We start from the raw sequence: 16,987 nt of genomic DNA, 5'->3' as shown, positions 1-16,987 counted from the left end.
AATGCTAGTCTGGCAAGTATGGATTCAGTTAAAGGTAAAGGTACCCCTGCCCGTACGGGCCAGTCTTGCCAGACTCTGGGGTTGTGCACCCATCTCACTCAAGAGGCCAGGGGCCAGCGCTGTCCGAAGACACTTCCGGGTCACGTGGCCAGCGTGACATCGCTGCTCTGGCGAGCCAGAGCTGCACACGGAAACGCCATTTACCTTCCCGCTAGAAAGCGGTCCCTATTTATCTACTTGCACCCGGAGGTGCTTTCGAACTGCTAGGTTGGCAGGCGCTGGGACTGAACAACGGGAGCGCACCCCCGCCGCGGGGATTCGAACCGCCGACCATGCGATCGGCAAGTCCTAGGCGCTGAGGCTTTAACCCACAGCGCCACCCGCGTCCCTTGGATTCAGTTACTTGTATCTAATTTAGCTTTAAGTAACCGTCCTGTCAGTACAAATATTTATTATGCCTGTGCAATGGGACTTTCCTCTTGTGCACCCCCTTAATATTTTCTGCTGGTTTTCCCAACCATTTGGAGCAGATTTGGGAAGGACACATTCGGGGGGGGGGTGGAGAGAAGGTCTCATTGTGCAATCATAAATTTTTGCACTGACAGAAAAGTTGCGTAGTGCCACATTGGATATAAGCCACAGTGCCTGCTGAATGTTCAAGCTACACAAAGTGAGACCTGCAACAAAATGTTTCAGTGTGGAGTGCTGCTGTTTGGGGCTTTAGCCACCCAGTTAGTATCTGTTCCAGGATGCTCCATTCCCTTCCATGCCACCTCTGTCTTCCTGTTTTCCATTCCACCACCTTCAACACTCCAGTAGTCATCAAGCCAGCATTCTGTTTGCTACGTCATTTTTGGTTCCCTCCTTTTACCTTTTCTTTTTAACTTAGACAAACTTTGGGGATTCCCCAAGCTGCTGATAACTTGTGCATGGATATCTGCGTAAGGGTAGACCCAAAGAGAATAAGCTTGCTATTGGTATATAGGCTGTAGACCAGATGTGGGAAAACTTTGACCCTGCAAATGTTACTGCAAGCAAGGCCAATGGGGCAACATCTGGAGGGCCAAAGGTGGTTCCCCACAGTTACTGTACACTGTGCTACTTATTACTGCAGAATAAATGTGCAGTTTCTTACTGTTCCATTCTACTGTTTCATTAATGGGAGAAAAATAGACTGTATTGTGCTTTTTTAATATAAATGCCGGTGCTGCTCATGGACATAAAACTCTTAAGATATGTTTTTCCCCCTTGTCAACTTAATAATTCTTGCTTTGTATTCTTTAATGTGCTTTTTGTCAATCCTCTTTGGGTGCTAGCAGCAAGGCTTCCTTAATGCTCAGATGGTGGCGCAGCGAAACAGGGAGATAATAAGTCACCACATCCGACAACAAAGAATGGCCATGATGATACAGCAGCAACAGCAGCAGTCTCAAGCCTTCAGTCCTCCCCCAAATGTGACCACCTCAGGAAGCATGGATGGTGCTGTCACAGGCCCTCCGATGGCTCCAGTCCCATCCCAGCAATTTTCATACCCAGCCAATTATGGTACTTACTTCATTTGTATCTTACTTGCTTCTATTTCCTGTGACTGCTGTCGGGCTTAGTAAATTAGAAAAAAACTCATTAAAGCTAGAAATATTTCTATAGAAGAGTATAAGCAGAATATTTTGGAATGAGGCAGAAAGTGGGGTTTTGACATATTCTGCAGCCAAATGATCTAAAATAAAACAGCCACAGTGCAGAAATGTTGTAAAATTCATGAACTTTATACAGTAATTTCACAGCTCATTGTTTCTCTCAATTTTGATTTGAATTATGTTTTAGTCATTACTTAATTCTGCAAAGAAAAACATTTTTGATCTGTACAGGAAGGGTCTGACAACAAAAAGCAAGCATTTGATCTTTTTTTTTTATTCTGCTTTGCTATATCTGAAATTACAACAACAACAAACAATGAAACATTAGTAAGTTATAGTACCTTGTAACCATGTTTAGGGACCAAGTGAAACTGAGAAAAGCAAGCTTGCATGATGGGGGAACATAAGATGCTACTTTATATACCGAGTCGCACCATTGGTCCAAGTATCTCGTTAATGTTTACACTGGCTAACAGTGGCTCTCCATGAGGTCAGGTGGGGTTCTCTCACAGCTCTACCTGGAGATGCTGGTGATTGAACCTAGGACCTTCTTCATGCAAAGCAGATGCTCTCCTACAGAGCTATGGCCCCTTCAAGGAGAGGGAGTCTTGAGTGAATGCAAGCTGGTAACACCAAGGGTGGAAATTTACCATTAACTTGGGAATCAAAGTGCAGTTCTCCTGAGCACCATTGCCTCTCCATGAGAATTATTCCTTTCTGGCCTTTCATTTGCTCCAAAGGTACCTTTCTTCAGGGCTTTTTTGATTGAATCAGGTAAGAGAAATTGTGCAACCATAAGAGTGAAATTCTGTAAATATTAGAGGACACATGTGCCTTCAGCAAATAATAGCTAAGTGTCATAACCACCAAACTGTTATCTTATTTTTTTTTGTAAGGAATGACGCAGCAACCAGACCCTGCCTTTAGCAGGGTATCAAGCCCACCCAATTCCATGATGGCTCAAAGAATTGGACCCACACAAAATCCCATGATGCAGCATCCTCAGGCTGCACCAATGTATCCAACTCCTGAAATGAAGGGCTGGCCATCAGGAAATATGGCCAGGAGCAGGTGAGAGTCAAATATCTCAACTAGTGTTTTCAAAGGGGAGCCTGTGGCTGTGGAGAACTGAAGAACAGAGCTTTTAGCAGACTGAATTGTGTGATTTTTAAAAAACATGGCAATCTAGACAGTCTTCACTCTTGCACCCAGATTCTTTAAAAACAACAAACCCTAAAATAATTTGTTTCATAGAAGATTTCAAAATATTTGTTCAAATTTTTAAATTTTGCAGATTTCACAAAGATATGGGGCCTATTTTTGTTTAACAAAGTTAAACAAGCTGATCAAGACATGATGTGTTGGGGGCGGGGGGGAATTAAAGGAACATGAAAGTGTCCAGATCTATTTAAGTTGAACTATTTGTTCCAGATTGGTTATGTTCAGGGGTAAAAACTCAGTGAGGTAGGTAACAAAACATTTTACAACAATGGATGAAGAGATCCGAGGATGGGAGTGATTTACACTGATCCATCATTTTGGCATTTCCTTTCTTTTTTATTTAAAGCAAAGGATTTATTCATTTGTTGATCATAGGCTCATTCGTTTATAGCACTAGTCAATCTCTAGAGCCACAGGTTGGTGTGAGCTCCTTACAAATAACCACATCTGATCTTGAAGACACTGTAGTGAGACAACTGTCTCTGCAACTGATTATGGAAGGGATTACGAGGTTTTATAGTTGTAATGCCAATGATGTAACATGCCAGTGGCTGAATGAATCTGGGATCATTTATTTTTTTCTTGTGTCCTCTAGTTCTTTTCCACAGCAACAGTTCAGCCATTCAGGGAACCCTGCAACTTACAACATGATGCACATGAACAGCAATGGTGGTCACATGGGACAAATGAATATTAATACTATGCCTATGTCAGGAATGCCCATGGGTCCAGACCAGGTAAGATGGCTGTAACTGTTGGTTCTCCACTTGCAGCTCTTTAGATCTCCATATGCATATCAGCCCCTAAAATTGCCAGTGCCAGTGCCTAGCAAACATTAACAGAAACTTATCAACATTTTCCTGGCTCGGAAAATAAGGTTTGACTTGCGTGGTTGTCATTTTTGCTCACTCTGCACCCTTTCTTATTTCTCCCAAACTCCCAAACCCCTATTTCTCCAGTGGGTTCTCTCTCAGTGGTTTTACATAAAATGGTAAGGCTAGCTGTGGAACAGCTATTGCCTGTGAGCATCCCAGGTTCATTGCTGAAATAGATTTACTCAAGGAATCCACAAGGCTCTGCAATCCTAGCCTTAGAGTAACTTAAGCTCAACACCAGGCCATTTCCTCACAACCCCCCTTCCCCTAAAACGAATCTATATTTTTAAAAGCATTTTCAGTACCAGTGCAGTATTTATTTATACTTCTTTCCTTAACCTTCAGAAATGACAGCAAAAAAATTGCTTGATTACAAAGTTTGTCTCTCTTACACTGTTGTTTGTTCACTGGTGTGTTGTGTTTTTTTCTGCAGAAATACTGCTGACATCTCCAGCTATGATCTCCTAACAGGCTGATGCCATAGATGATGGTGAACTAAGTATTACAAAAAAAAAGTGCACATGAACTTCATGGCAACATGTAGCCTTATGGAAATACCACTTTTTACCGTGAAGATGTCCTAAGTGACTTCATGAGCTATGGACCTTTGGGTGGTGAGGGATAGGAGGAGGAGTAGAAGCTAAGTATCACTGTATAATGTACAAAAAGAAAAGAGAAAGGGTGATTTTTTTTTGGCACTCTGCTTTAGCAATGTGCGTTTGGCAATGCCATTTGAGTAAATGTGTTGGATAGACACGGTCTGTACCAGTTCTATTTACTGTAGCTATCCAAAGCCCTTTAACTACAGGCAGACCAAAGTGCCTGGAAAATACTTGGTAATAGTCTTGAGTTCTCTAGTAAGAGCCTCTGATAGAATGTAGTTTCTGGCCTTGATTTAAAAACAAAACAATGCTCTGAACATTCATGCTGCTGTTCAATCTCACTCCCAGGTGTCGGAACTCTGATGTGCAAGTGGCAATGCAAATGAGCTGTTGCAGCCTCTGAATCACGCTCTTTGGCGCCAAAGGGGTATGCAGAGATTAAATATGTATAATCATGATAAAAGATTTCCATATTGATGTGCAGTTTTGTGCACTTTATATAATGCTGTATGTAGTGGGTTACTGCAATACCTATAATAATGAATCAATGGATATTAAAGTAGGCAAGTTCTTGCCCCCTTTCAAGCCCAGTCTGAATTACTGTTACATAATATCTCCAATATGGGCATTTGAGCAATAATCATACATCTTTTTTGCCATTAAATGTCATAAAACTTAAGGCAAGGCATTGCAGTTTGAAGAGAGATTCTCTTTGTGAATACATTTTGTAAATATGATCTTAAGATGTTGTACTATATATATATATATATGACTTTTGTAGGCCACTAACTCATTTTTGCAGAGTTCGTGAAGCTAAATATTTAACAAATATAATTTCTGTAAACTCGAGTTTAGTCCAAGTTGTCCAGATAGGATTTTTTTAAATATAATTTAAATGGTTTTGGAGTTGGGTAACTATGGCCTTTATCTTATTTTCATTGGTCTCCGACAGTTTATTTAGAACTTCATTTATTGGTTTTTTAAAAGAACATTTGTTCATATTTTAGCAGTCTTTTAATATTTTCTCTACACCTTATGTGTGCACTTTGTTACTTTTTTCTTATAGATGGCAATTTGATGACAAAAAGGCTCTTTTTAGCTGTCAAATCAATTTGTGGAATTTTAATATAACCTGTCTTTTAAATGAAAGAGCCTCTGCTCTAGGACATTTGGTTAACTTTTAAGAAAGCCTCAGTGGTGTTCTGAACATGTTTTTTTGTGTTAAGTGTCTATCAGAAAGCACACCTGATGATACATCTGATTAATTGGCACAAATGATTTTGGTTATCACATTTTATTGCTCTGCTGGTAACAATTATATTTATTTTCTTTGCAATTTTTAATAGCTGGAGGTCAGAAACACCATAATCATCTCTGTGTCAAATAATGCAGATACATACTGATTCCTCCCAGTTTTAAACAAGTTGTAGTCATTCAGAACAGGATCGTTCTAAGAAAGGTAGACTAAAATGTCTGAAGTGGTGTGTGAGTTTTTTTCTATTCCCATTGCACATTCAATATAGTTCTCTTGAATATGTGAACTGGTGATTTTGATTAGTAATGAAATTTGAGCTCCACTTTGCAGAAGCATGTAATTCTGTGAGATTTTGTTCTAAGGCAAGCAGTCTGTGATTACCCCCAAAACTGCTAGTATGCCGAGTACAGGTATAAGTATTGCCAGTTCTGTGTAGTCCACCAGCTATTTATTTAACTTCACTAAAGCTTATTTGTACTTAAAACACATTTGGGCTCTGGTCTGGAAGTGTGTTCTGATTTGCACAGAGTGTGCCTCACATGTTACAAGTGCTTCCTCGTTCTTTAGGTTTGTTTTTTTACAGCATTTTTCCCATTTACATATTGTTTTAAAATAGCTTTTGAGTTGTTGTTGTTTGAAGTATAAGTCCTTCCAAACCTCCACATATGGATGTGTAGTTTGCTCAGACATATTAAAGTCAGCAGGGGAGTATTGTGTACACATGCACACCTTTGTGCACATCAGATCTTTTGGTTTTGTAGGTCTGCCATTAAAGTGTGACAAAATATTTTCTGCTTCTCAGAAGCCTCTTTCTGATACTACCAATAACAACCTCATAGTAAAGGACCCACAAGCCTATAAAATGGGAGTAGACTATCTTTTAACTTTTATAGGCGAATATGATAATCATGATAGCTCTGATTACTTTGACGAAGTGTGACCTCTCTTTTTATAAACTACTTACTGCCCTTCTTTTCATTTTGATTGATTCTGTTTGTGTTTTTGAAATGTGGTGGTACCTGCTGTTCATTGGTTAATCTGTTATTTAGAATGTTACTCCTTTTCCCAGTTGCTTTTTTTTTTTTTGCTGAATCCAAAGATATTAGTTCAAACTTGATAAAAGTATTCACACCTTTATATATATATATATATAAAAAAATGCATTTTGAATTTGCATTGTCGGGAACGTTCTCAGCAGTGCTGATTCAAATGATACCTGGAATCAGAAGTGCATGATTAAAAACTCATTCTGTTGCAATGCAATCTCTAGTACCAAGAGTGATTATATGGGGTGGGGGCTTGTATGATAAGTACAGTAAACATGGCTGAATGGGGCAATAAACTTAGTTTGGTATTGGTGCCTTCTGACCTAATTGTCTTTGTAGTGAATCCATTCTTCCCACCTTTGTATGGGATTATCCAACCAGTTTCTGTGTTGAGATAAATACATAATTTCAGTCTTCATGATTTTTCCTGTAATTCAGCCTTCCCCAACCTGGTGCAATCCAGATGTTTTAGACTAACAACTCCCATCAGCTCCAAGCTGGGGAAGGCTGCCTTAATAAGTGAGGAGCATTTTTCAACAGAAACAATCTATTTGAATGTTGCACAGGTCAGCACATCGAATTTAGTAGCAGACTGTCATGTGACAGCAATGCAGCAATTATGAAACCATTCAACTGAGAGCAATATTTCTTAATATCTCAGGAGAAAGGCATGCAGTATTGAGAATTGACTCCAAAGTTAGTTTACATTAAATATTGCTTGTAATAATTGATCTTTACATAACAAAAAAAGCCTCCTGTGGGCTGGCATTAAAAAAAAAAGGGTAGGTCATATGGTCTTGTTTTTCTGTGTTTTTGTTTTGTTTGGATGTTGTTAATAATGTAAATAAAGGTTTCTATTTGAAACGTTTTGTGGCTTAATAAGCTTCTTGGTAATCAAAGAGATAAAAGTTCCCATTATGTCTTAACACAGGCTACATTCCAGTTACCAAAACTCATGTACAAGTTGTCTGTGCTGGTAAGATGTTTAAGATGTCCTCTTTTCCAAGACACAACCAAATGGGAGAAGTAAAACTGTAGGCTTACTTCACTTCCAAACGGGTGAAAAAATTTGTATTCTTAACAAACACAAATTTTTATCCCCTCCACACAGCAGTTGCTATTGCCACCCTCAGACTTCTTTTAAAATTAGAGCACCGTGGAAAAGGTAAAAACCAACTGAATGCAGCCACTGCATGCAAGAGATAGAGAATTTCACCTGCTTTGTTTCCAGACCCTTGATCATCATTTCTTCCTTCCTCTGCACATGTTCCAGCTTGTCAACATCCTCCTTAAACTGTGGCACCCAGAACTGGACACAGTATTCTGAGTGTGGTCTGATCAAGGCAGAATAGAGTGGGACTATTACTTCCCTTGATCTGGACACTAGACTTCTGTTGATGCAGCCTAGAAGAGCATTAGCTTTTTTTGCTGCTGCATCCCACTGTTGACTCATGTTAAGCTTGTGGTCCACTAACCCCTGTTTCCTTTTCACATGTACTACTGGCAAACCAGGTGTCCCCCATCTTTTATTTGGCCAGCTGGTGTTTCCTGCTTAAGTGTAGTTACACTACCAATACAATATCATACCTACATTAGATATCTCAAACTCCAATTTCTCTCTGTGATTGAAATGCTGCAGTACATTGGAAGAAAAACAAGTAAGTTGAAAATTGAGGTCAACTTCTGAATTTGGACAGGTGATGTATGCTGTAGGAAAACTTGTAAGTTAGAGTTTGGATAGTCTGTTCCTAAAACTGCTTCCAAATAGTATGTTCTTTTCTTTTTTCTAAGGAGGCACAAAACCCAGCACTGTGTTGGGTAAAGTGTGCCTACTTGTCCACTGAACTGTGCCCATAAGTTTTTTTGGGTTTTTTTTGAAACCTGCATTTTTATTGGTCACAAAATAATAGCCATTGCTTAAAACAAACAAATATAAAAGTAAACAAGTGCTTTCTTTTATAGTAGTAATTTTGGTTTTTGAACATACAATATAACCACAAAGACTTAATACAAATCCAACTTTGTTAAAATTCAAGACATACACAAACTGCTTTTAATTTTGCAGTGCTTTTAAAAATGGCTAAATTCTGAATTTTTATTATGCAATGGAGTGACTTTTCAGAAATGGAATTGGGGCATGCCAACACTTTAGTAACAATTCTTCTGAACTTGGATTTCTTTTGAAACAGGACACTGAATATTTACAGTACCATGCTGGAAAGCTGGTTTCACTGAGTGAAGATTTCAATTTCCTCATGAGCCAAGGTAGATGTGTGAACTGTGAACTAAACTGGCTTCTGTGGTAGACAAACACCTGAAGACTGTTAGTGCTGAGTCTGTGCATCTGTTCAGTAATATCCAGGATATCCTGCGTGCCTCAGTAGCAATTTTCTACCACTGTGTCTAATTTTGACTTGCCTAATCTGTAGGTGGGGGAAGAGATCCTTTTCCATTTGTCTGTCCTTTCAGATGCCATTTAAAGCTGTAGATGAAGTTGCAGAGGGGCTATTTGGCTTCCACTGAAATAGTCTGTGGTTTTGCCCCTTAGGATTCCAAGTCTTGTTTTCTCTGCTGCCGTTTCTTGAAACAGTATCTGCAGTGACTGGTGGAAGTAAAATAGCTTGTGAAGCAAGTGAGGTATAACCCAAAGCAAAAGCAGGTAAACCAGTGGGCTTCAAGAAGGGATACGTATGTTGGATGAAAGTACTCCCCAGAAGGTCACTGTGTCTATTTAGATTGCATAACAGTGCAAACATCCTATCTACCTTAGCATCAAAGTTTATCCAGTCCTCCAGGCTAATGTTATAATTCAGTCTGAAATCATACACACTTTCATTAAGTCTGTACAAAGATTCAAGTTCTGGCCAGTTTATATCCTCATTGAGGTCCAGCAGTTGCAGGAAATTAGCCTTCCCAGCCTTCCCAAAGTTGTCCTCTGAAAAAGAACACACAATTAATTCACTCTCTGAAGAGCAAAGCAATCTGTTCTCACAGCAGAGCCATGCAAAGGGCATACTTTTCCACTGTGCATCACCCACAACACAGAAGCAAAGGATACATTCATTCATTCACTACCTTTCTTAACAGCAGTTGGACTTTTAGATGAATCTTCAGTGTTCAGAACTATGTCTACACTATTTTCATTGCACTGTATGTGGGTCATTTAAATGACCTCACATTTCTTGCAAGCATTGTACAAAATTCTGAAATCACCGCTGTGATCTCTGCTCAATGATTTTGACCTCCTAATTGTGTAATGGACTGCTTTTCTTTCCTACCAAAGATTTTTCTCAAAGTAACAGTGTTGGAGTCACCATATTTCAACATGCGCTACAGCTTTTGTTTAGCACAACAAAGAAAGGTTGATTCTACAAGTGCAGCTGACAGAGGAACAAATACTGTCTTATAATCATGAGGGCCTACCTCTGTAGTAGTATACCTACACTTCTATCCAATGGCAACCTTAAAAGTAGACTGCGCCAGCCAAATGTTTTGGACTACAGTTCCAATAACTCCTGGAGGGAAGGGGAGTCCACCAGTTCTGGAGAGGACAAGCTTCTCTAGCCCTTTAGAAACCTGGAGTTGGATTCCCCTACAGTGAACCAGAAGGGCATGCAAGATGAGCTCCTAGTGCTTCTATTGTCTGTGCTGTCCTAGGCCTCTGAGAACTGCATTGAACAGAGCGCCCCTGGTCTCACTTCTGCAGTCGCAGTCTGAGGCTACTGGAGCAAACACCTTGCACTGCAGATAGGACCATCAACTGGGGTGCAGCTGTTGCCATTTTTCAGGGCTCAGTCTCAGTTTGTTGCTGAAGTGACTACTAGAGTTCTGCCTTCTTATAGCACCACCTGAGCCTTGCCTCCAGCCTGAACCCTACCTTACTACAGAGCAGGACAACACGAACTCATTTAAACCTTAATTGGCTGCAGTTCACTCTCCCAGACGCTTCATTAGGAAGAGTAGGATTTAAGAGCAAGAATAGCTGAAACTGCAAATATGGACTACATGCAAAAGAGAGAGCAATGTCAAGGCTTTGTGTGGATGGACTCCCAACTCACAGTGACTTGGAAGATGGTTTCTTCATGTCTGGCCACTTTCGACGTTGAAATTGCCTTATGTGTGAGCCACAAAAAGAGAAAAAAGTTAAGCATGTCAAGAAGATCACCAGCACTACAGCACAGAAGGGGGGGGGGAGGGTTTTAGTATGTTTCATATGCCACACAAGTATTGTTACAGGAGGGAAGAGTTAAGGTAGGTACACCGGGGCTGCATGCTTAGGCCTGTGCCCAGCCCCTTGCCAGTGATCTTCTGTAGCAGAGTCTTTTGTCTCCCTCACCCAACTTGACAACACATATTATACCCAAGTTGCCTCTTCCCTCTTATACTATAGAATTATGCTATAAAGTGAAACCTATCTACCAATGAAATAGCTAGAGGGACCCAAACTTCTGGAGCCACCCAGAGATAGTATCCTAGTTCTAACTCCACAGCCTAAGTCTTCTTGCCCATATCTTCCCATAACCTATTGCTCACTGGGGAGAAAATAATTATATTTTTAGTAGTACCTGTATTGCTCATAGCTTCCATCTTTAAGGCCTAAAGAGGGAGAAAATATTATTGGTTATGCAGCAATGATCACAGGAGTGGGGGAAAGCACACTGTAAGGCACAATTTAAAAAGGGGAAAGGCATCTTATTAAAAGAAAACACATTGCTGTCTGTGACAGTTTCCAAGCAGAGAGATTTAAACACCTGCACTCTGAGTGAAGATTTTGGTTCCAGCCCCTTGGAGGAGAGGTTAAAAGTCAAGCTCCTTGTTTTAAATCTACATTGTCTCCCTGCTATTGCAGCATCTGGTAAGACAAGTTGTTTGGAACAGAAACAAATTAATGGAACAATTAACCTTACATGTGTGGTCACTGGGTTAAGCCCCCAACACTTTTCCCTATTGCTGCTGTTCTCCATTGCAAATGTACTTAGAAAGTTAACAAACAAAGCATATGTACCACTTAAACTGGTCTCTGGTTTTCAAAATCTTACTATATGACTGCTTGATTCCCAGTGATTGTATCAATGCAGGACAATAAATTTAGCAGAAGGTGGATCCTTTGGGAAGTTCCCACCCCAGAATACTTCAGTTGAGGCTAGTAAGGAGACCTTACCATGTGATCCGTCCACCTCATTATTTTGTCATTCACACATTTATCAGAAAATACTTCTGTAAGGTAATGTTCAACTTCTGATTACAGTATACCCTCATCTAGTTTTCCTGCTTAATATAGTTAATGGTTCATCTACAAGTCTTTTGCAAAAGTGCCATCTCAGTTACTTTAAACACTCTAAAAAAGGTGAAGATAAGAGACCCCTCACCGAGTTCCATGTTCCGAGTTCTTGGGTTACATTGCTTATACCCTTTGCAGCTTCTTAGTTCCATAAGCTGCACATGGAGTTGATTGAGAACATCTCTGTCTAGTGTGTTCACTGCATTAATGAGCTGCAGATTAAAAAGTTTTGTTTTTGTTAAAGTCATACTATTTATTCAGTGGACATTGTGGTAACATCTTTTGGATGCTCACCAAGAGGTACATTATTAGCAACCAAATACCATATATTACAACACGTGGAGGCTCCAATCACTATCTCCAAGGCTAAATTGGCATTCCCAAGTAAATTACTATGCTATGTGTTGAATTAGTAAATTTGATGTATTGGCTACAAAACTCTACAGCCACAGATTAACTGTAAAAAGGGGGAATATAATAGAGGGAGAACGATGGTAAAAACTCCTGCAGCTGCTTCCCCCTTCTGCCCAGTTGGTTTTTGGGGGAAGGAAGGGAAGGCAAAGATTGTAGTGGATACATGCACTGGAATGCAGACTACTTTGTCCACACTTCCTCACAAGGAAACAACCTTATTTGAGTCTGCACAGTATCTCTACAGACAGACCTTCACAAGCAGAAACCTATTGGCCATCAATGAAGATCTTTACATACACAATAAATGCAGCCATGAGTTTGAACTATGCATCACCATTGCAGGCATGCATTTTGGCCAACAACAAATGGAATTTTTTTGTGGGCCTTTCATGGAAAAGAATCTGCTTCACCAGATATACCAGTTGCACTTGATAATGTAGACAGTTGAAGGATCATAGATCCATTAGCAGAGCACATTTCTCTCTTTTTCACATGCTAAAGGGGCTGGGAAAGACTGGTTCAAAACCCTAGAGTGCCATTACCAGTCTGTGTAGATCAGGGATGGGGAGCCTATGGCCCTCCAGATACTGCTGGACTACAACTCCCTTTATGTTGCCTGGGGTCAGTGAGAGTTGGTGTCCAACAACCATCTGGAAAGCCGCAGGTTCACTTTCCCTGATGTTGACAATACAGAGCTGTATGGCTCAATAGCAGGCTTCCTCAACCTCGGCCCTCCAAATGTTTTTGAGACTACAATTCCCATCATCCCTGACCACTGGTCCTGCTAGCTAGGGATCATGGGAGTTGTAGGCCAAAAGTATCTGGAGGGCCGAGGCTGAGGAAGCCTACTCAATAGCCTGACTCTGTCTGGGGATGTGACCTATATTCCCAATAAAATTCATCCATTTGTTCTATTTGTTTATGTTTAAGAGCATCTTGGGTAGAGGAGGGATGTATCTCCAAGTAGAAAGTGGATATATTTTCCAGTGCATGGCCTCAAGCATTTACCTAGCCTACTGCATAACAAACATGGCTGTTATTTTTAAGGCAATTGTCAAAAAAACTAAGTTAAATATGAGTTCTCATATTTCTCAGCTTCTATTCTGAGCTCTGCATAAGGCTTATTTTTTCCCCCTGCAAATCCTGCCACTTTGGTTACTTGCTTTAAAAAAATAATAATGCAGGATACCTGGTACGGATCTGTGTTAAGATCAAAATATTCAAGGAAGCCAGTAGCAAATTCACAGAACAGGAAGTTGTGAGTCTCATTGATTGTCCTCATACACCAGTATGTGTTGTTGTTTGCACTGGTACAGGCACAGAATGGACCCACTGCAAATACAAAAGTAACAATAGTTAAAGCTGAAAGTTTATAATAAAGTACTGTATGTTGTGAGATAACCCATAAATCAAGGTAGTTCCTACAAATGCATGACCACACTGGGCTCTCCTGCCCATTTCAAGCAAGGCAGCAGCCCTATCTGTACATTCCCTTTACATGCAATGGTGCTTCCAATATTGCAGATATGGGGGATCTTTTCTAGGCCACATTTCCTTGTAAGTAACCTTTTGATGGTTACAAGCCTGTGCAGAAGCAACTCTTCTTTTTGAACAGTGGGTTACATTCCACCCACACAGAAATCACAGCTGTCTACACACACACCATTCCCCATCTAGCAAGCTAGAGGAAATATGATTTACTGATACATGCCAGCTAGGTCAGAGAACTCAAGGTGGGCATGAACCAGAGTTGGCAGGGGCATGGCCCGGAAAGAATTCTGAGTGCTGTATCAATAGACCTGAATGGTCTCATTCAGATCCCTAACCTCCGGTTCCCCACTCTTGTTCTGTTGAAAGGAATGCAAGACACTGTGCATAGCGCTCTGGATCCCATGCTTAGCAGTCTCATATTATCTCTGAAACATCAGCGCTGCAGATGGCATTGTAATGTCAGGGAGCAATATGTTTCAATATGCAGTGACTGCCGCAAGGATACTTCTGGCCCAAAGATGGAAACAGGAAGAAATTCCAACAGTGGAAGAATGGAGAAGGAAATTGACTGAATATGCAGAATTGGACAAATTGACTGGGAAGATTCGATATCAGAAAGACCAAAAGTTTATCGAGGACTGGGGGAAATTTACAGAATATCTGAAAAATATATGTGATCTACAGACAACGCTTGTTGGTTTTGAAGAGACTCTGTGAGATAGTAAGAAATATTGCAAAAAAGAGAGTAAGAGGAAAAGGAGTTAGGAAAGGCAATATCATGTTTAGAAATGCGTTAATAAATAGAAATTTTACGAAAGATTGACAGAGAAACTGAGGGAAGTCAAAAATTGAAGAATGAGTGCAAAATAATTTGTTGATTGTATAAAATTTGTTTGGAAAATGAATAAAAATTATTTTTAAAAAAATGTAATGTCAAGGAGCTTCCCTGTGGATGCCTCTCCCTCACAACTGAGTCTCTGCAGCCAGTTCCCCACCATCACCTCTGAGATAAAAGGGGGCAGGGCTCCCAGCTCCAAAAGGGTGGGGTTCAGAAAGTTATTAGCACAAATGCCTCTCATCATGGAAATCAGCCACAGGTTTGTTTCCTTCTCTCCAATCTGCACTAAAGACACAGGGTGCTGATGGGTCTCTCATGGATGTAGGAGACAGCACTTCTCAGAGGCAATTCAGTTTTATTTGGCCGATGCAATTGCATGCTTGCTTGTTTTGGAAGAAGAGTGCATAAGCTAATGCCCTCTTGTGCCTTGGCGGGCAACTCAACAGTCATGGTGAAGTGCATGCAGCCTTATGAGTTAGTATCGGGGGATATCTTACATGTCCACAAGGGGGCGGTCTGCCAGTGCTGGTTGTCATGGGTGAAGCAAGTCAGGCCGGGCATACTGCACGTGTCGTTGTTTTTAATCCTCTTGAGCAGCTTCCTCAGCTTCTTCTTCCGCCTCTGCTCTCGGAGGAGCCACAGCTTGTCCTTCTCTTGCAGGGCTTTCCTACAGCACAGAGACAAGGGTGCAGGGTGAACTAATAGCTCGTTGCATAACTTATACCAGCAAATTCATGGAAAATAAGGCTATCAGTCGCTACCGATCAGAATGGCTGTGCTCTTCATTCATTTCCTGTGTCTGGCACAGTCAAGAGGAAGGCAGATGAGGGCACCTTCAAAGAGAGCACACTTTTCTCTATACTCTGAAATGGAACAGTCCAGAAATCCAGGTGGTGGATTGTTTTTGCTGGAACAGGACAACCAATAGCTGCAATCCCAAATGTTTCCACATTGCATGTGAAGCACACCCACTTCCCACAATCCTTGCCCTCCAACCCTTACCAATTGTTAACTATGACCAAGATGTGCATGTGAGTCCTACAAGCAGAGGTTGAATCCCTATCATTTCCTTATGCTTCTGGTTAGATTATTTTGTTTGGAACCACTGCAGCAGAACTGAATTTCAGAGCATTTCACATTTGCTACTCGTTTAGTGATGCCTGCTTGCACTTACTTGAAAGGGTGGACACCAGAACCTTTGTGCCTCAGTTTGCCTTTGTGCTTAGTATGGAAGCTGCAAGACAAAAAACCCAGATGTACAATTATCTAAGAGACGATTGTTAAGTTGTGGGTGAACATATCAGACGACACAGCGATTCTTCAAACAGCTCTTGTTTATTCACAGGCCAGAACAGAACAGAACTGAAGGGTTCAGCCAGCCTGCTTATATAGAGCTCCACTAGAACGCAACAGTAACCATTTTCTGTAACTATCCAATCACTGAACGTCACTTTCAATCCCTTATTTGCATATGTGGACCTGAACTATCTACAGTATCCCCCTGCTGGCCCAGGGTGAGAACTTCAGTACATAACAACGATCTCTCCTCCGTTTATGTTTTTTATACTTTCACTTCCCCGTAAGCTATAGGCAGCTTATGAAACGTGACAAAAACAATATTAAAATATAAAACAAAGGCATTAAGGTTCACTAAAAGGAAAGTAGAATTGAAGTAGCGGCAAGAGACAGAGGAGGAGGAGAGAGAACTTACCCCCCACAATACAGAATAATGGAGTTGAAAGGGACCCCATGGATCATCTAGTAGTCCAACCCTCTGCAATGCAGGAATATGGACCCATACAGGGTTCAAACCTGTGACCTTGGCGTCATCAGCACCACGCTCTAACCGACTAAGCTAACCAGCAAGGCACACTATTCCCACCAAAAGCCAATATGGAAAGGGAGGGCTTTGTACTTTCTACATACGTTTGTTGTTGGTTAAGAACAAGATGGGTATAATGGGAAGTACTAAAAACTTTCTGGCCCCTTTCAACATGTTTTTTGCTCTCTAGAGTTTCTCACATTTTGTTTCCACGCAGTAACAAAAATGAAATATAACATAAGCACTAGAGCAGCAGAGGTCCCCCCCCACAACCCATGTAGCTACTTCAGGTCTAGTTTTCGGAAACAGCAGACGAGGAAGGAAACCTGCTTCTTCGGACTGCAGGGCAAGCATTCCTAGCAATTCCCCTGAACAAAAAGTGAGAAAGTAACAGAGAAGGGCTCCATCCTAGCTGTGCCAATGGCACACCCGTTTTCTAAATGTAGGGATTTATTTATTTATTTATGGGTTTTGTTGCTGTTAGTTATGGAACATGAATATTCTA

General features: G+C 40.8%; 2 protein-coding genes across 4 annotated transcripts in view; one reads left to right on the top strand and one right to left on the bottom strand.

Moving 5' to 3' along the window:
• Positions 1 to 7,500, top strand: part of NCOA3 (nuclear receptor coactivator 3) — a 98,594-nt gene extending 91,094 nt beyond the window's left edge. Inside the window, 4 exon segments of the mRNA XM_081915474.1 lie at positions 1,317 to 1,545; positions 2,534 to 2,708; positions 3,454 to 3,595; positions 4,167 to 7,500. Coding sequence (XP_081771600.1) covers positions 1,317 to 1,545; positions 2,534 to 2,708; positions 3,454 to 3,595; positions 4,167 to 4,178 — 558 coding nt within the window. The 3' untranslated portion in view covers positions 4,179 to 7,500.
• Positions 7,501 to 8,569: 1,069 nt separating this feature from the next.
• SULF2 (sulfatase 2) overlaps positions 8,570 to 16,987 on the bottom strand; it is a gene marked incomplete at its 3' end in the record, with an annotated part of 263,555 nt that continues 255,137 nt past the window's right edge. For all 3 annotated transcript variants that reach the window (XM_081916767.1, XM_081916766.1, XM_081916768.1), the window contains 7 exons: positions 15,835 to 15,894; positions 15,158 to 15,327; positions 13,521 to 13,663; positions 12,006 to 12,129; positions 11,202 to 11,232; positions 10,695 to 10,748; positions 8,570 to 9,571 (listed from right to left, as the gene is read on the bottom strand). In XM_081916767.1, coding sequence (XP_081772893.1) covers positions 9,541 to 9,571; positions 10,695 to 10,748; positions 11,202 to 11,232; positions 12,006 to 12,129; positions 13,521 to 13,663; positions 15,158 to 15,327; positions 15,835 to 15,894 — 613 coding nt within the window. The remainder of the gene's footprint in view (positions 9,572 to 10,694; positions 10,749 to 11,201; positions 11,233 to 12,005; positions 12,130 to 13,520; positions 13,664 to 15,157; positions 15,328 to 15,834; positions 15,895 to 16,987) is intronic.

Source organism: Podarcis melisellensis (genome assembly GCF_964234715.1).
Source record: "Podarcis melisellensis genome assembly, chromosome: 6".
NCBI classification, from domain to species: Eukaryota; Metazoa; Chordata; class Lepidosauria; order Squamata; family Lacertidae; genus Podarcis; species Podarcis melisellensis.
Note: the sequence above shows the minus strand (reverse complement) of the source record. Positions and strands in the feature narration are given on the sequence as shown.